This window comes from Haliotis asinina, chromosome 15 (assembly GCF_037392515.1).
Source record: "Haliotis asinina isolate JCU_RB_2024 chromosome 15, JCU_Hal_asi_v2, whole genome shotgun sequence".
NCBI lineage: Eukaryota > Metazoa > Mollusca > Gastropoda > Lepetellida > Haliotidae > Haliotis > Haliotis asinina.
In genome coordinates, this window is record NC_090294.1 from 18,853,311 (window position 1) to 18,874,113 (window position 20,803).

General features: G+C 38.2%; 1 protein-coding gene across 2 annotated transcripts in view; it reads right to left on the reverse strand.

Annotated features, from left to right (window-relative positions):
- The window catches only part of LOC137265934 (probable E3 ubiquitin-protein ligase HECTD2), a 68,556-nt gene that overhangs the window by 26,937 nt on the left and 20,816 nt on the right, over nt 1–20,803 (reverse strand). For both annotated transcript variants that reach the window (XM_067801411.1, XM_067801410.1), the window contains exons 3-5: nt 17,431–17,533; nt 1,170–1,259; nt 311–372 (exon numbers count right to left, since the gene is read on the reverse strand). In XM_067801411.1, the coding sequence (XP_067657512.1) occupies nt 311–372; nt 1,170–1,259; nt 17,431–17,533 (255 nt within the window). The remainder of the gene's footprint in view (nt 1–310; nt 373–1,169; nt 1,260–17,430; nt 17,534–20,803) is intronic.

Consider the following 20,803-nt stretch of genomic DNA (forward strand, 5'->3'; position numbering starts at 1 on the left):
AAGCACTTCACATCTATCAAGCACTTTACATCTATCAAGCACTTCCCATATCACATCACAATCACAGCTATCTCACATTTTAAACATCTCAGACACCATCGTTATTGACTTCAATATACTGGACAGAATAAGTTAGGAATATTGGTATTTTTTTTATTGATACCTTATCAGTGTGTCAATGAAAAAATATATCACCATTAAAGAGTTCAAATTTACATATACCCCTAACTATTATGCCCAGTATGTAAAGAGGCAAGGTATCTGGTAAATGGCAACAGGAAAGCCAATAATCAATGTGAGTTGCATCTACCTCTTGTCCTTGAGAAGACTGTTGATGATGGCCTTGAGGACGTCCTTCTGGAGATCTTGGGGCTGCAACACAACATTTACAAGATTAAACCTCTTGAGTACATTGCTGTTTTGTTTGTTGCCAACATCCCACCATGCAATATTTCAGATACATGATGGCAGTCTGTAAATAACATATTGGATAACATGTCCTCATATTGGATAACTAAGAATTTTCTTCACTAGTTATGTGTCCTCATATTGGATAACTAAGAATTTTCTTAACTAGTTACATATCCTCATGTAGGATAACTAAGAATTTTCTTAACTAGTTATGTGCCCTCATATTGGATAACTAAGAATTTTCTTAACTAGTTCCATGTCCTCATATTGGATAACTAAGAATTTTCTTAACTAGTGATGTGTCCAAATGAGGTTTCTTAAAGTTAAAAAGTAAACTAAGAACAAGATGACTTGTCTAAGTGTTTTCTTAAAAGGTAACATTGTTATGGAAACTAAAATGTCTTTCTGTATTTAAGAATTCTTAACTCAAGAAAATTATTTGAGAAGCTTTAAGAATACCGCCCTTGTAGTACACTTTATTTCACCAAATGATCATGTGATTGACATTTTGTTCATTGATCTTAGTAGGCTGGACTCACTGATATGAAATCAACCAACTTACAAAGTCTGATCATGTGATCCTTCAAGTCACCTCTTTGGACAAACATAGGCTGCAGTGTCAGATGTGTGCAGTGTCAGACATTGCATGTGAATTGACAGTGTTGTCAGTTATGTGTTTGATGATAAATAACATATGTAAAGCATGTACATGATGTCATAACGTGTCATGCTACAACAAGCTTCATCACATCTCTCACCAGAGTAAGGAGGGTGCTGAACACACTTGTGAGAAGATCAAACTTGAGACCGGGGTCATCAGTTGTCTTGTAGTCCTTCGACGGATCTCTCTGGAAGTCAAACACAGTACATGTGTGAGCAGGATAGTGATTGAGGGAGTGAGGTTGGCAAACAATGACTGAATTAAGATTTCATATTTCAGAATTGCCAAGACTCCAAATCAGAATAAAATAAATAGTGAAAAACAAACGACCAAAAGAACAAAAACAAATACCAATGCAGACCAACGGAGGAATATAAAATCCATGGTTGGATGGTGGTAAGTCTATGGTACAAATTTTAACTTTAGACAACCAAGCCAACCAACCATGCTCCCTTGATATCTAAAACATGATGGCCTTTCACTGCCTAAATTAGTGCACCATGGTATTAGTGCATAGTGGTACTGGTACTCATTCTAGCTCTGTGAAGATCCAGGTTAGAATTGGTCTTCTGAGTAATCTATGCTTGTCCTAAGAGGTGACTAACGGGATCGAGCTGGGAGTCTCGCCGACTTGGCTGACACATGTCACTGTATCCCAGTTGTGCATACTGATGCTCATGCTGTTCATCACTGGATTGTCTGATCTAAACTCGATTACTTATGGATCACTGACATATAGCTGGAATATTCCTGAGTGCGGCGTTAAACTAAAAACCAACCAACCATCTCAACTCATTCTGTACACAGGAAACACTGTCTGTCTGTCTGTCTGTCTGTCTGTCTGTCTGTCTGTCTGTCATATCAATTGGTCAGACTTGCATAAGAATTCATTCCATCCCTTACACTTGTGGAAGATATGCAAACGCATACTGATGCACTTCCAGTCAAAGATCAAACTAGTTCTGATACCATATTCCCCTTGTTCAATGCCCTCCTATCACTTTTTAAGCACTGTGCTCTTGTGTGAACTTCGAGACCAGTTTGTAAATATTCCTTATAAGCAGTTATCATTTAGATTAAAACTATATATTACCATCCATATGGTCCTGTTAATATTTCAGATTTTTATGTCGAAAACAGAGGCACATGGAAGTACTTGGGCTTTCCGTTTGATAGGCACAAAACCAGAGGTAGAAAGGTGCTATGATAGATGCACAAGATAAAACCTCAATGCCTGAAAGCTGCCGGTCTAAGTCTATATCAAAATGATGAGACTATGATGGATAGACCACTATAAACCAGTGATGAGTTAGTGAGTTTAGTAATACTCCAGCCAAGCAATATCACAAAAGGGAACACCAGAAATAGGTTTTACATATTGTACCCATATGGGGAATCGAACCTGGGTCTTCCATGTGATAAGCCAATGCTTTAACCGCTAAGCTACCCCACAATAAGGAACACCATGTCCTTACCTATCATTATAAACACAAGGACCACTGAATAGAAAGGTGTCTGTTGCTTGACACCTCACAAAAGTACCTCAGCCAGGTGACGGAACCATGTTAACAAAGCAGGGACCTTGTTCCCAGAGCGTTCGTAAGCCTATGATTAACCACAGATTTACGACGTAGCATAACGTAATGAACGATCTGTGCAATGATTGGGACCTAAGGCCCTGTTTCACAAAGTGATTGCAATGCTATGACTTTCATAAGTCATGAAACTGGCTCATGATAGTCCTCCTGCTGCAATTGTTTTGTGAAACAGCGCCGAGATATTCAAGTCATGGTATCCTGTGATATAACACTCTCATTGATTTTGTTGAGCTAAAACAAATGGTTCATTTTTAATAACATCTGCTGTGCACATGTGCAAAAACTCTGCTCTGTGTAAATAAAGTGAAAGATCATTTATTAAATATTATACTGTGACAGTGGCTGATTTATTAATGTTTTGACATATACACCTAACATACCAGGATGTCATGATGACCTATGTTTGCCTTTGTCGCCTGTGAGATAATTTATCACTTTATGCATATAAAGAATACATGCAACCACAACGTATGGCGGAATTGTATTTCACTTTTAAAGGTAATAGGTGCAGCATTACAAAACATAGAAATACAAGTAATGAATTATGTATCATTAACAAGTAAGACAAGCCAAACATGAATACAGCTTTCAGGAGTCGTCAGGGGAATGTGATTTGTACACCGACAAACCTCCATCATGTCATCATCACTCAGGAAATCTTTGGACAATGGTCCTCCCATGTCTCCTGTCATGTCATCACTTGGGAGATTGCCGGACATTGATCCAAACATGACCCCTGTGATGACATTACTAGGATGAAGATTGGACAACAGTCAACCCCTGCCCCTATTATGTCATCACTTGGAAGACTTTTGGACAATGGTGTCTTCCTGTCATATCATCACTTGGGAGATCCTGGGACAGAAAGTCCACCCATGCCCTTGTTATGTCATTATTCAGAAAATCCATGGACAAACAGTCCACCCATGCATCTTGTCATGTCATCACTTGGGAGATCTTTGGACAGCGGTCTTCCCATCATGTATTCACTTGGGAGATCTTGGGACAAATAGTCCACCTGTGCTCCTGTCATGTCATCGATCAAGAGATTTCGAACGAACAGCCCAACTCGGGTGATGCCCCTAGCCATGTCATCACTCAGGGATCTTTGGACAATGATCCAAGCATGGCCCCTGTCATGTCATCACTCAGGAGATCTTTGGACAAGTGGTTCACCCATGCCCCCTTGCATCTTATCATTCAGGAGATCTTTGAACAAACAGTCCATCCATGCCCCTTGTCATGTCAGCAATCGGTAGATCACTGGACCAACCGTCCACCTCAACCTCAGTCATGTCATCATGACCACTCATCACCCTACACTACAAGCTGATAGATATTTTAAACTTAAAATGTCATGACATTTAAATTAAAATCATTTTTATATTTTAATTGTGTAACAACACAGCTTACAAGTTGTGAATCGCACCATATTTGTACCTTGGAAACATGTACACAAACATTCATAGACAGTTATATTGATTTTGTGTGTTGTCTTTCCTCCACTTCGACTTCACAACACTGTGATGAGACTGACTCTGTAAAGTGAAATGGAGTTGAACATCACATTCAAGATTACACTATGCAATAACTTGCAAAATTATACGGCTGTAGTTTAACATGAATACCCAAATCAGACAGTTCATGACTCCTAAGATCCAGGTTAGAAATGGTCTTCAGCAACCCATGCCTGTTGTGAAGAGGTGGCTAACAGAATTGGGTAGTCAGACTCGCTAACTCGTTTGACACATGTTATCGTATCCCGATTGCGTAGATCGATGATCATACGTTTAATCACTACATTGTCTCATCCAGACTCACTACTCCGAGAATAAAAGGCTGAGCATGCCTTTAGCAATGAAACAACAAGACAGATACTGACTCCGAGCCGACCTGTCCTTGTTTTATCCCGATAATGCAGCACACCATGCAGGATAACAACAAATATCACCTCTTAACGTCTTTCAGTATGACCTATGACACGACTGTTGATCAAATCACTGACACTATGACACCAATAAACATAAGCAAATAATGTCACCCTACCCGATAGCCACAGTGATACATTAAAAGGATAAACAGACACGTAGCTAGGTCAACAATTATATAAGTAACCTTGACCTTTCCAAAGTAGAAAAATCAATCATAATCACAGTGTCTGTATCATCAATTCCATTAAAAAAACGTAGGGGATATTCCATATTGTAAACATACCACTTGCCAATGCCAATGCACATTAGAAACAATAATGTAATATCAACACAGATGAAACATTTCCAAGGGAAAGGAATATACTGTTACATTCTCCCTTATTTTTTCTTTATCATCTGTTTCCTCCCTGGCTTCATTATCTGCGTTTCATCTATCTTGTAAATCCAATATTCTGGTTTTTCAATGGTATATAGATAGACTGTAAGTAATTCCATGGTGTGAATAATCAGCTAATGTTTTGGCATGGTTTCCAAAAACTGAAATGAAATTCAGTCACATCTATGACAGAATGTGAGTGGCTGAAACATAATAAGCAGATTTATGTTGTAATAATAATGCTGAAAGAATACTGAGAGGCTGAAACATAATGAGCAAGACTTATGTTACAATACTGTGCTGAAAGATTACTGAGTTCCTTAAACATAATGAATAAGACTTATGTTGCAATACTGTGCCGAAAGAATACTGAGCGGTAACTGGACTGTCTTGGGGCCAAAAATAAGACCACTGGAACAGATTCTCAGTGCACACAATTGGACTGGGTTATATATCTAAGTCTAGTCCAAGAATAAGACCACCAGTACAGATATTCAGTACACACAATTGGGCTGTGTTATATATAGCCTTGGGCCAAGAATAAGACCACTAGATAAGATTTTCAGTAAACACAACTGGACTGGGTTACATATAGCCTTGGGCCTCGAACAAGACCACTAGAACAGAATTTCAGTAAACACAACTGGACTGGGTTACATATAGGGTGGGGCCTCGAACAAGACCACTAGAACAGAATTTCAGTAAACACAACTGGACTGGGTTACATATAGGGTGGGGCCTCGAACAAGACCATTAGAACAGATCTTCAGTAAACACAACTGGACTGGGTTACATATAGGGTGGGGCCTCGAACAAGACCACTAGAACAGAATTTCAGTAAACACAACTGGACTGGGTTACATATAGGGTGGGGCCTCGAACAAGACCATTAGAACAGATCTTCAGTAAACACAACTGGACTGGGTTACATATAGGGTGGGGCCTCGAACAAGACCACTAGAACAGAATTTCAGTAAACACAACTGGACTGGGTTACATATAGGGTGGGGCCTCGAACAAGACCACTAGAACAGAATTTCAGTAAACACAACTGGACTGGGTTACATATAGGGTGGGGCCTCGAACAAGACCACTAGAACAGAATTTCAGTAAACACAACTGGACTGGGTTACATATAGGGTGGGGCCTCGAACAAGACCACTAGAACAGAATTTCAGTAAACACAACTGGACTGGGTTACATATAGGGTGGGGCCTCGAACAAGACCACTAGAACAATTTCAGTAAACACAACTGGACTGGGTTACATATAGGGTGGGGCCTCGAACAAGACCACTAGAACAGAATTTCAGTAAACACAACTGGACTGGGTTACATATAGGGTGGGGCCTCGAAAAAGACCACTAGAACAGAATTTCAGTAAACACAACTGGACTGGGTTACATATAGCCTTGGGTCTCGAACAAGACCACTAGAACAGATTTTCAGTGCACTCAACTGGACTGGGTTACATATAGCCTTGGGTCTCGAACAAGACCACTAGAACAGAATTTCAGTAAACACAACTGGACTGGGTTACATATAGCCTTGGGTCTCGAACAAGACCACTAGAACAGAATTTCAGTGTACACAATTGGACTGGGTTACATATAGCCTTGGGCCAAAAATATGAGCAACGGAACAAATTCACAGTACACACAATTGGACTGGGTTACATGTAACCTTGGGTCAAGAATAAGACCACTAGAACAGATTCTCAGTACATACAATTGGACTGGATTAAATATAGCCCTGGGCCTTACATATAAGGTTAAGTATACTGGGGCATTCCCATTGCAAGAAGTACCGAGAGCTCCATCAATGTTAATCTTGGACGAAAACCATATATAACACAATTCAATGTCTACTGGGAGTGTTCCTGTTATTCTTGGCTCAGAGCTATGTATAATTCATGATAAAACACGAGATGCAAGCAGGACGAAGCTGAACATTTTATGATTCCACTAGGGATATCACTGATTGAACCGGTTTACAGATCATCATCCGAGTACAGATCTGAACCAAGGTGTCCACTAAGGGATATCATTTATTGAACCAGTTTACGAGTCATCATCTCAATGTAGGTCTGAACCAAGGTGTCCACTAGGTTATATCATTGACTGAACCAGTTTACAGGTCATCATCCCAGTACAGGTCTGAACCAAGGTGTCCACTAGGGATATCATTTATTGAGCCGGTTTACAGGTCGTCATCTCAATGTAGGTCTGAACCAAGGTGTCCATGAGGATATATCACTGATCATAGTACAGTTTCAGATCATGATCCTGTTGCAGATCAGAGCCTAGCTGTTAAGTTGGAGACACCATTGATTTTATGACAACTTACAAGTTGCATCCTCAAACAATACAAAGTCTAGCATGTGATACCATTGATTATTCAACCACTCACAAAACTACCTGGTCAAGCCTGACAGGGCTTAGTTGTGCATGAGGGGATATAATTAACAATACACCAGGTCAGTGACCATTTGCATCACAGTTCTGCTATTCAAGTACAACATCACGTTCATCGTTTTACATCTTGTATGATCATAACAAAAGAACATATATACAAATGTATAAAAGATTTAGCGAGAGTCAGGGAATGTAGTGAATAATACTTTCTTTTTCAGGCAAGATTCTTAACAAAATGACACTGAAGTTGCTATCCATAAGAATATTCATTGTTGGTGCAGGAGTGGAGACTAACCCATGATGAATTGGTCATCAGCAACAAATTCATGTTGACTAATGGGATCGGGTGGTCAGTTGTGCTGACTTGGTTGACATGTTAGTGTATCCCAGTTGCATACAAATTGATTGGTGCACATTGGTGCTGGATTTGATTATATACAGTTTGAATACTGCTGAGCGCAGTTTTCAGAACAAACAAACCAACCAGACAGATACTGTGCTGAGCAGTCCATGGCTTATGCTTTCTTAGATTATCTTTTTAACCTTTGATAATAATCTATCTACACATTCAGCTTCTTCTTCCTCACTTTTAATTAATGAATGAGTGAGTGAGTTTGTAGTCCGTTTGGTTCCAAATAGGACAGATGAATTGCAATGTATAAATATATGTGCAACTCGAAAATGAATAAACATGACATACTCAATGAAATGCTGATCATCACCAAAACATCATACCAACTCTCTGATGTTTTTGCAGAATTTTTGTCCTAATAATTAAAAAGTTGTTTAACAAACTATCATTAAAATATAGGCTTTCCCATTGTACCTATACAGGGAATGGAACCCTGTAACAGGCCAAAATTTCCCCCTGGCCAAACCTTCCTCAGGGAAACTTTGGCCTATGAGAAACTTTCCCCCTAGGGTAGGCTTAATCTTTCAATTGGAACCTTTGGCCTATGAGAAACTTTCCCCCTAGGGTAGGCTTAATATTTCAATTGGAAACTTTGGCCTATGAGAAACTTTCCCCCTAGGGTAGGCTTAATCTTTCAATTGGGAACTTTGGCCTATGAGAAACTTTCCCCCTAGGGTAGGCTTAATCTTTCAATTGGAAACTTTGGTCTTGGCCAAACTTTCCCCATCCTTGAATCACCTTTAAAGTCTACTTCTTTCCCACCTTTGTTCCTATATCAAAAGGGGGAGATTCTGGACTAGCTAGGCTATTTCTTCCTGAATCTTGTTTTCATGTTTATGTTGGTCTTGAAAATACGAAAGATACGAAAACAAGACCTAGCTACTCATGTGAATACATTGACAAGATATTTATGTTGATGTCTTTTCATTGACAATGTACAGGTCATCTTCATCTTCATATGTAACAACCAGAAAAATAGAAAAAAAATATTATTGTACATGGCCAGTACTGTATTAATGGAAACACTAAATCCAGAAATATATGTAAGGATTATGAGTGAGGAAAATGCATGATTTCTTTCAATTAGAAATTAAACAGTCAATGGTAAACCTGACTGTTACATATAACCTAACTGGGCCAGAATCTCCCCCTACCTTTCATAGAAAACAGAACAAAATAAAAGGATGGTTGGGGGGGTAGAACTTTGGCCTAGTTGAGGAAAATTTAGCCTAGCCCAAAATTTCCCCAGGGGAAGAATATCCTTCGACAAAATTAATCTTCCCAAGGGAGAGTTCTACCTAGACCAGATTCTCCCCAGGGATAGTTTAGGCTGGGAAAGAAACGACCTGCTACACCAGATCTTTGGCATGACAAGCGAATGCTTTAGCCACTAGACTATCCCTCCGCCCTACATTACTGTCTGTCCAGTGAAGAGGTCACTCCTGAGGTCACATTTCACAATGCACTGTTTTGCTTCAAGTTCCACACAGTTTGTAGGATATTATCTAAATAATAATAACAGCTAATCTGTTTAGTGAGTGAGTGAGTTTAGTTTTACACCGCACTCAGCAATATTCCAGCTATATGGCGGTGGTCTGTAAATAATCGAGTCTGGATTAGACAATCCAGTGAACAACAACATGAGCATCGATCTGTGCAATTGGGAACCGATGACATGTGTCAACCAAGTCAGCGAGTTTGACCACCCGATCCCATTAGTCGCCTCTTTCAACAAGCACAGTAGCCTTCTATGGCAAGCATGGGATGCTGAAGGCCAGTATTCTACCCCGGGACCTTCATGGGTCACTAATTTGTTAAGACATCTTTTGGAGTGCAAAGTAACACATGGCAAGAATGACCCCATAACCAAACAGAATTTCACCAAATTACATTTGTAAACAAATTGCATCAGAAAGGAAAATTAGATGTTGACACAGTTGATTGGCTTAAGCGTTGACTTATCAAAATAAAGAATGGGGTTCGATTTCCAAAATGAGTACAATGTGTAGGATATTTCTGGTTCACCCTGGTATGATATTGCTATAATTATATAATTATAACAGTAGCATGACAAATATATTATACAAGAGGCATAAAATTTTAATATTTCTTGTTATCAATTCTTGATAACAAGAAATATGTTTCTCTGGTGTTTTCAGTAACATTACAATAATCAATCTTTTACAGCACTCTTACTTCGATGTAAAACACTGGAAAGATGTTATTATTCAATGATCTTTCAACAAAACAGTAACTGGATTCAAGATCACACTGAATCATCTCCCCTTTGAGCAAACTCTGTGGATCATTAACTCTTTGTCACAGGATGTTTTCTTCTCTAATTTTGACAGTCTACACAGAAAAAGATGAGTTTAATAATTAAAAATTCATTTTCTCTGCAACTGTTTGCATGATTAAGATCAATATAATCAATAGAGATTATTTTCCAATCTTTTCTGCTTGTCATTACAAAGGTATGGCACATCTAACAGGCGGACATTGGAACAGTTGACACAGGAACACAACAGTCTCTGAGTTGCCCTGTTTTCCTGGATACCATCAAACAGTCATGGATCAATACTGTAGAGTCATATTAGCAGACAATAAGTTGACAGGAATCCACAGCTAGGTGATTAAGAAGCGGCCATCATAGGTAGCGCTGATGGAAATTTTTCACTGATATTGCCTGTTGGTTTACATGGTACATAAGAACTTTAGATGAGAAAATCCATAATAACCAGTGGACAATGAGTTGAAAGAACTTAAGACCATCATAACATTGACCTCCACAAAAAGGAACGGTTGTTTACGGAAGATTTATTTAACCTATTTTGGTAGCTAAAACAATATGAATATTCAGTACTAATATCCTCACTCTGCAGTAAGAAAACAGCATCAACAAAGTACCATCATGAGCATGACATTGACAGAATACCATCATGAGAGTAACATTGACAGAATACCATCATGAGAGTAACATTGACAGAATACCATCATGAGAGTAACATTGACAGAATACCATCATGAGTGTAACATCATGAAAGTAACATTGACAGAGTACCATCATGAGAGTAACATCAACAGAGTAACATTGACAGAATACCATCATGAGAGTAACAATGACAGTGTAACATTGACAGAATACCATCATGAAAGTAACACTGACAGAGTACCATCATGAGAGTAACATCAACAGAGTACCATCATGAAAGCAACATCTTGAGAGTAACATCACAATAGTAACATTGACAGAATACCATCATGAGAGTGACATCGACAGAGTACTAGGGAGTCTGAACTTTTTATAAGCATTATACTTATTTAGAAGTTTAGAAGACTTAATCTATACTTAGATGCATCATAAATTGTAGCTTATTTTCATGTTCATCTTAATATGACTGTTGCTCATGTTTTTTCCAGTTTTTGTACTCAAACATTCTTCACAGAAAAACATTCAAATATCATGGTGTTTTTTCCATGTGATCAATACAGAGACAGAACTTTAACCAAAGTGACAAGAACACTAAGAACACCATGAGGCTATTAGTTGAAAACAGATATACAATTCCTTAATATAAACAACGTATGGACTTGATTCCATAACATGCTCACAAAGTTTCTGTGTCCTTGTGGATGAATCCTCATTATTTTCATCAGTTTTAAATATTCCTGAGTCCAATGTGCAGGATTTGAATCTCTTTTTATGATTATTGTTAAGTGATAGTGATGCTGTCACACAGAATAACACAGGCTTGTTTTAGTTTTAGTGCTTACAATGATTAATCAGAAGAGTCCTGGCCATTGGGTGGAGAACATTTCATGTATTAATGTACTTAGTGTGACTCGAAAAATGAGCTCAAACTGTGGACTTTGAAGAATAAACCATGAATCTGTTGTTTTATGTGGTACAAAAATATCCTGACTTCAAGATTACAAGTATTGACCAAGGGTCTACACAACTGCTCAAGTGAAGTGGTGAGTGAGTGAGTGAGTTTAGTTTTACGCCTTTTTTAGCAATATTCCAGTAATATCACGGCGGGGGACACCAGAAAATGGGCTTCACACATTGTACCCATGTGGGGAATCGAACCCGGGTCTTTGGCATAACGAGCAAACGCTTTAACCACTAGGCTACTCCACCGCGCCAGTGAAGTGGTCAAGTGGTGAAGTGGTGAAGTAATGAAATGGTGCCACTTAGCTAGCAATAACTCAGCCTTATTATTCTCAAATTCTGTAAGCCAAAATGCTGATAGCATGCAGAGTGAGTGAATGAGCTAGGTTTAACACCCCCTTGCAAACTGTTCCAGGTCTTTACATCATGAGAGGTAAATATGTCAGAGTGAGTGGGTATAGTTTTAAGCAGCTTTTAGCAATATTCCAGCTATATCAAGATGGTGGACGCCAGGACTGGGTTTCACACATTGTACTCTTGTCGGGAGTCAAACCTCACCCGGGCCTTTGGCGTGACAAGTGAACACTGTAACCAATAGGCTAACCCACCTCCCTTAAATATAATAGAAAAACCTAAAATAATTCAGGTCGCTGGCATTTAACCCTTGAGTACAAGTTTGGGGCTGATTAACCCACTAATATAATCAGGGTGAGCTCACATTCATTTTGTTGTTATACCCAAGGGACATAACTCTACATGCTGAATTTAGGGGTCTTGAATTTTTTGGCTTAGTTGTTATGTAACACCACTATATGGCAGGTATCTGTATATAATGGAGTTTGGACCAGACTAACCATTGATCAACAGCATGAGCATTGATCTATGTCATTAGGATATCCTGACATATGTCAACCATTAAAGTGTCAATTAGCGAGCCTGACCAACTGATCCCGTTAGTCGTCTCTTACGACAAGCATGGGTTTGTATTAACATTTCGACTGGCATGCACCTAAGGAGCAGTTTGTTGCATCCGTCATTTCATTACATGCATGTTCTTTATAAACACAGTTGTATACATATTTCTACTAAACTGTACATCACAAGGCATGCACCAAAGAAGTAGCTTGTTACATCCGTCATTTCATTACATGCATGTTCTTTATAAACACAGTTGTATACATATTTCTACTAAACTGTACATCACAAGGCATGCACCAAAGAAGTAGCTTGTTACATCCGTCATTTCATTACATGCATGTTCTTTATAAACACAGTTGTATACATATTTCTACTAAACTGTACATCACAAGGCATGCACCAAAGAAGTAGCTTGTTACATCCGTCATTTCATTACATGCATGTTCTTTATAAACACAGTTGTATACATATTTCTACTAAACTGTACATCACAAGGCATGCACCAAAGAAGTAGCTTGTTACATCCGTCATTTCATTATATGCATGTTCTTTATAAACACAGTTGTATACATATTTCTACTAAACTGTACATCACAAGGCATGCACCAAAGAAGTAGCTTGTTACATCCGTCATTTCATTACATGCATGTTCTTTATAAACACAGTTGTATACATATTTCTACTAAACTGTACATCACAAGGCATGCACCAAAGAAGTAGCTTGTTACATCCGTCATTTCATTACATGCATGTTCTTTATAAACACAGTTGTATACATATTTCTACTAAACTGTACATCACAAGGCATGCACCAAAGGAGCAGTTCATTACATCCAACATTTCATTATATGTGAGTTCGATATAAATGTGATATACTGTTAAAAGTTGGATTGTACTAATCTTTGCAGATACTACCATCCCACGATCAGATTGACTATCAATAATGCAAGAAAAGATACATTTGTTTTGGAATGGCCAAGTCGATTGATACAATAGAAGACTCAAGGAGGATAATTAGTGCGACTGAAGAGTATTGACCATGACGATACCAATAGGATGGAACTAAAAATAGCCCTGAGCCTTCTCACAATAATAAATCATTTAACACAACACGCTCCGTGTCTCACCTCACTGTATATCACGTGATAGGTAGCATGAGCTGCAAGGAGTTTACACAATACTTACAGCCAGTAGTTCATTAACCGATGGAGTGCTTTTGAGAATAGCCAGTTTTATTGTCATAACATCTATAGCAACTTCCACCACATACTGACAACATTCTGTATTCAATCATTTATAACAGAAATTTGTCCACATCAACACATCACTGAACTGTGTCTAATGAATTTAGGGGTCTTAGGAATCTTAATGGCTAGGGACGTTAGATGACAGGGTCACCTGTGATCTCAGTGATTTAAGGTAAGGCTGTGTGAATGCCAGCTGCTTAAAAACTGAAATTATGTGATGATGTAGTTTCCTGAATTACTTGAAAAACTTCCTAACAATCATAACTGACCCTTTACATTTGGTATGAATTTATGATATTTTACAAATACTTATCACTACTGAAAGGTGAATTTCTGGTGCCTTAAATAAATGGCGCCACCTGTGACACTACTTATTTGAAGAAAGACTGTGTTAATGCAGAGGTTAACAGTTACAAAATGAAGACAACCATAGTTAAAAATCTGTCTAAAGAATTCTATTGAAAATGTGAAGATATTGAAAGGCTTGACTTTTTATTTACTTTTATTTTTCACAGATTTTCCTCCCAAAATTCGCAGGTTGACAAAAAAAATCACAATTTCAATTTTTATTTTCAAACATATTTCTGTAGCAATTAAACATTATGCTAAGATAACCAATCGCAATACATGTACTTTCAGTTTACCTAAACTCGGAGCATTGCCTGTTAGTGCTAAATAGTTCATTGTGATGTCTATCATTGTTATCGTAAGGACACATGATTTGAAGGAAATTTGTCAGTAAATTATTCTGAAACCTGATTTGTTTTTTGGGCAATGACAGTTGAAAACTGGACAGGCAAGTTTGTATCCTAGTAAGTTTTAAAAGTTGCAAGTCAGACTGTCTGGCTTAGTATTTTGTGAGTGACAATACGGTTACAATGACGTGTCAACCAAGTCAGCGACATTCACCTGATCCCATTAGTCGTCCTTACTGAAGAACAATTCTAACCAGGATCTTCATGAGCATGAAGGCTATTCAGGATGCAGGCACAGGTTGATTTGCTACAACTGTCAATGTTGTCTTAAATGTCATAAGGACATTGAAGAAATGCACAGCTCCCCTCTGTTTAATATACTAAACTTTTATACCCTCAGTGGTTTGCAGGTGATTGACAACCGATTGTTCAGAGGCAATTTGACTACATCGACCTAGCACTTGGATCTTAACATGGATTCATTAATTATTAATTTGGGAACAATACACCGGTGCTTCGAATGACTGCAATTCTTTGGTTTCAAATGCTTGTATTGACCACTGTCACAGTAAGTAATTAATATTGATTCTTATGTTAAATATTTGCATTAGTAGGTGTTACACAAACACTAATTAGGGTCACTAACTAGTGACAACAATTAATTTTCGTTCTATGGTGACACAGCGCACTATAAATCATTAAGTTTGGGTCATCCTGTCTCATACAATATCATGATAAGTCTCAGATTGTCAGCAATGCATTGTATGGGCTAATACTTAGTTTCTGAATATTAACATTTTTCATTGAAACAAATAACTCCTTTCAAATTGAAAAGGAGTCCCAGATAGGAGATTCAGAACCTGACGAAATCTAGCCTTCATTTAGTACGTATCTATTTTTTGGTCTGGTGATATTGCTGGAATGTTGCTAAAAGCAGCATAAAACCCACCACACTCACTCATTGCAGAAAGGACTGAATGTGAAAATAATGTGGTTCAGGGACAGAGAGACAGTCTAGCTACTATGATATGCACACAGCTGTCATATTGTTGACAATGTCAGTGAGTTCAGTTTCATGCCGTTTTTAGCAATAATCCAGCAGTATCAGACACCAGAAATGGGCTTCACACATTGTACCCAATGTTGGCAATCAAACCTGGGTCTCTGGCATGATGAGCAAAAATTTAATTCGCTGTATTTATATTTCATAAATATTAAATAATTTACCAAATGATGGATTTCTCACTTTTACCAGAACACCTGCAGACATCTAAACATCTAAACCGTAATTATCTGACACTAACTTTATAGTGAAACTATTAGTATTGACCCTGTTAGTCCAGGAACCCTGTTATTAAGAATACCCTATTAACCTCAACACTGTTGTCTGGACCCTGTCACACTGAATCTTGTTAGTTCTGGAACCCTGTTTGTAAATACACCTGTTAGTTTTGGAACCCTGTTAGTAAATACACCTGTTAATCTGATCCCTGTTGTCTTGCCCACGTTAGACTGAACACTGGTGGTTTGAATCCGGTTAGTAAATACACCTGTTAACCTGTTTGACTGGACCATGTAAGGTTGAACCCTGTTAGTCTGAATCCTGTTAGTCCAGGAATTCTGTTAGTAAAGGAACCCTGTCAATATTCAGGTTAACTCAGTCCGAACCTTGAGTGGTTAGGACATCTTTAGTCAGTCTGTAGAAAATGCCAATGACAGAGAATTGAAACTTGCAACAGCTCGAAGCGTTTATTGCTCTTGCAAAAATGGTGGAGTGATTACCATTTGCTCGTCTGGCGCTAATAAAGAATGTATTAGGAGAGTCTCGATGACGAGTGATGAATTTATGTTTCTTGACGACTACACAAACTGGATGACTGGAACAAACTTTGGATGCTGGGATGTATGCTATTTTTAGCCAAATTGGCAGCTGAACAATTTTGTCCAGCCTTTTCAATTCAAACATTCCTAAGCCACCATTTTGGTTTGAGAATGAAGCGACCTCATCCCAAGAAGGAAACTACTTGTTTGGACACAGCTCGTCTGCCTGGACTCCGTTTTACAGTCCCCATCAATAAACCACAAAGGGTTCTACATGACCTTAATTTCTGCATATTTGATGAAATAATATCCTTGATTACATTCACTATAATTCATGGCATTTTGAAAACACTGATTCCAGAGACCATATAATAGTCTCTGCTGATTCCTATTCTTGCAGTTTCTCAAAATAAAACAAATCTTCAAACTTTGAAACTTAAATGAGACTGAAGCAACTTCCATCAAACAGAAACCGGAGTAAGGGAGTGAGCTGGGTTTAACACCACTTTCAGCAATATTCCAGCAATATCACCGCACGGAATAACAGAAATGGGCTTTACTCAATGGGCCCATGTGGAGATTCCAACCCAGGGCCCTTTTTCACAAAACTTTCGTAAGCCTAGGATCTCGTAACTTTCCTCGTAGCACTTGCACCTCCTATGTTACAGTATGCCAGGTACAAGAGCTACGAGAAAAGTTACGAGATCTTAAGCTTACGAGAGTTTCGTGAAACTTTAGCCTGACAAGCCAATGCTTTAACCATTAGGTTATCCCTGGGACCAACCCTACAGAAACTTTTATCCTAAACTTTTATATAGGACAAAAAACAATCATGGAGGGTCTTCATACAAAGAACCAGGTCATGATTTATCTTTAATATAAAGGAAATCATGACTCCCAAATTAAGAAATTAACCCCACACTTAATATGTGACGAGTCATCATGACACAGATATTTAGAAGACTGTGAATGAGAAATCAATGGGAAATCAACAATGACAATTTGTTAGCTCTGATCTGTTAATGGTGAAACAATGTAGGTGAAACAGGAAGTACCTTGAAAGCTGCATTGAGCTCAATGAAGGACTCAAACAATGTTGCATAGAAGTCCTGGACTGTGTGCCAGTCGCCGGAACTCCGACACAGTGACACATCTTCCCTGAAAATATAACAATGCATTATTTGAAATTATAATGATTAATGAAGGAAGACATATGTCCATTGATAGATATAAAAAAATATGCCCACTGGGTAAATTATCTACTGAAAATGAAGATCAATTTTCTTCTGTCTGTCCATCTTACACAGACATATGTAAACAAACTATTCCACTGCCTTGATTTTCAAAGCTCTCTTAGAGCTAGATAGTCGTAAGATACATGTAATGGTAACATATGGCACTTACAACTACCTGAGTGTTAAGAAAGCTTAGAAAATCTTAGAAAGGCCATGAAAGTAATCTCTCGAGTCAGCTTATGTAGCATGTCAAGAATTCCTACCTATTTATGATACCTATATCAACTTAAACTATCACAATACATTCACAATGCAATATCTAAGTGGGATATTCTGCTAAACTCATCTTTGTATTCAAGCTGTGACTGTATAATGTATGTAACTCCAGTGTATATGGACCAGAGGCCTGAAATACAGTAAACATCTTAGACTTTTGACTTGAGTGAGTGAGTGAGTGAGCAAGCGAGTAAGTGAGAGAGAGAGACAGTGAGTTGGGTTCTACACCACTTTTAGCAATATTCACACAATATCACAGTGGAATACACCAGACATGGGCTTAACACATTGTTTCCCTGTGCGGAATCGAACATGAGCCTTCAAAATGACACGCAAATGCTCTAATCACTCGGTTACTCCACTGTCTCAGAGGGTGAGTAAGTGAGTTTAGTTCTACACCACTTTTAGCAAAATCAAGACTCTAGCCTATTAGTTTCTTCAAGGTTCAGATGATAGCTTTGGAAAACAACCTGGAGCTGTTGCTTCATTACAGGATGAGCACAGCTAGCAATCAATTCTAGTTTGTTTTGTTTGTTGTTTAGCACCTAACAAATAGTAAATTTTCTAGATCAGACAATCCACTGTGATCAACATCATGAGAATCAATCTACAGGATATGACGATATGTGTCAACCAAGACAGGGTTGGCCCCCCGCATCTAAAGACCTCCCCTCCACCTAAGGACCTGTGCATGTTTCTGGGGACCACTTTTAACTCGGAATACAAAGTTCAAGACCAGAGACTGGAATACATCAGGGCTGTCAACCCTGGATGTAATGAAAGTCAAGTCATGTCTCCCTGAAAGCCTGGCCCAAGCCTAGAAAGTGCAATTGGGGTGTAAGCATGAGAAATATAATTTCTTTCGTTTGAGGTACGAATTAGAATGAAATTTCTTTCTCCTAGCGTCGGAAGATACAACAAAGGGAAGTAATGCTATAGGTATGAGGGCGCTCTGGTAGGTATAAAAGGGAGGGAAATCTGAATTAGGTTATTCTCAGCTGCGGTGCACCAGCAGTCAGTTTTGATTTGTCCTGTATGTTATGTGATGTTTATGTGAGTGGATATATACACTGTCTGTATATAAGCATGTGGTCTATACTGAATGTTTAATTCTCGTGTCATGTTACAGACCGATGACTGGCACTGTTGAGTGGGACGGACATGTCCAGGCTGGCGAGCCATTAGAATACGTGAGTCATCGGGGAGCATTTGCCATGAGCTGTCCAACATGTAAACTTGAGATGTTGTGTACAGATTTGAAGCTGATTCAGTGATGTGAGGAGACGACGCGTTATCTAAGTCTAAATGAATGTACTCTGGCATATTTGTAGCAAATTACATAATTATTCGGTTACGAATAAACTGTGGTCTCAGTTGGTGCACCGTAGAGCATGCCATGTTATGTAAGTGTTTGTTGTATGTGAATAAGGGGTTGGAGAAGCAGCTTGTCCCCCTTGATATGGTAGGTGTGTCCCCATGAGATTTAGAATGGAAACATGCTCATATCTCCATTTTCTGGGCATTCCCACATAAGACATACGTCATATTAAAACATTTAAATAGACATTAACGAAAATTACTTCAAACATTCTAAATGTATAAACATCTTTGCACTTTCTCAAAAATTAATGATTTTTAAGGGCAAATCGGAGAGAGGATTTTGTATTTGAAAATCAGAGTTAAACTCCGCCAAAATCAGAGGGACTGGCATGTCTGATACATGTGCTCTAATATCTCACCATTGTTTCAGGAGAGGCAACATTGAATATGCTGTCATCCCAGGGATCTTGTTCCAATCATCTTACAACTAATCTTACAACTAATCTTACCATCAATCTTATCCATAATCAGGGCTAATAACTGTCAATTTATTGGTACTAAAATCTAAAGAAAACAGTATCAAGAGATATTACAGGCAGGCCTGGCTAAAGAGATTGATAAGCAGAAATATTGATAGGAAAAAGGTTCATGCCTGTCCATATGAAACTTGTGTTATTGACAACATCATATATAAACTTTTGTGACAGAATAAAGATTTAATTTACTAATACAATACATAGGACTTTATTGGGCTGCTTCAAAAGTATGTTCAGGATACTACTTTGTTAGTAACCTATATAATAACATGTCACCACTTGCCAGTGATGTGAAATATATCCAATTGTTTGGGGCATATTGGCTAATAGTAACTTCTTCAACATTTATCGCTATTTAGTCAATGAATATCGATCTCTATGATCTTTATCAACGGCACCCTCTAGTAATTGGTCTGTTAGAATTTAAATATTTACAGTGAAGTGAGCAGTCAAAGAAGAAAGGTGTCATGTACTCTAGTGAGAGAGATGGCTTTTTGCTGCTTTTGTCTTCCAACAATATCTAAATATTGGCTTCACACACTGTACTCATTGGGGAATCAAACCCAGGCCTTTGACATGACAAGTGAAACCATTAGCCTAACTATCTCACTATCCCATAATATACAACAAATGAGCCCCATGTTCACTTTCTTTCATCTGGCCGTCTTCAAATTTACTCACAGTTTAGTTACCATGTACTCCATTAAAAAAAAACAGTGTCTATTCTAGAACTGAAAATCTAGGGAGGATTTGTTCTCTCTCGTCTCCAATAAGGAGAGGGCATTTGGAAAAAGTAGAAGGGAATACCAATATTTCTGTCTTTCAAACTAATGTACCTGTAACCTCATGAATAAGTGAATAAAGGCTGACAAACAGTATAAAATTTGCATTTTTATCAAGGTGAGTTCTATCTTTTTCTGTAATGATTTAAATGATTATAAACCACTTCGTAAAAAATTGAACTAAATCCTTTGAAATTCATATCTTGCAAGCTCTTCCTAATGCTTACACAGAATTTGAAATAGGTCCATATCCTGTCCAATCAATGTGAAGTTCAGAAC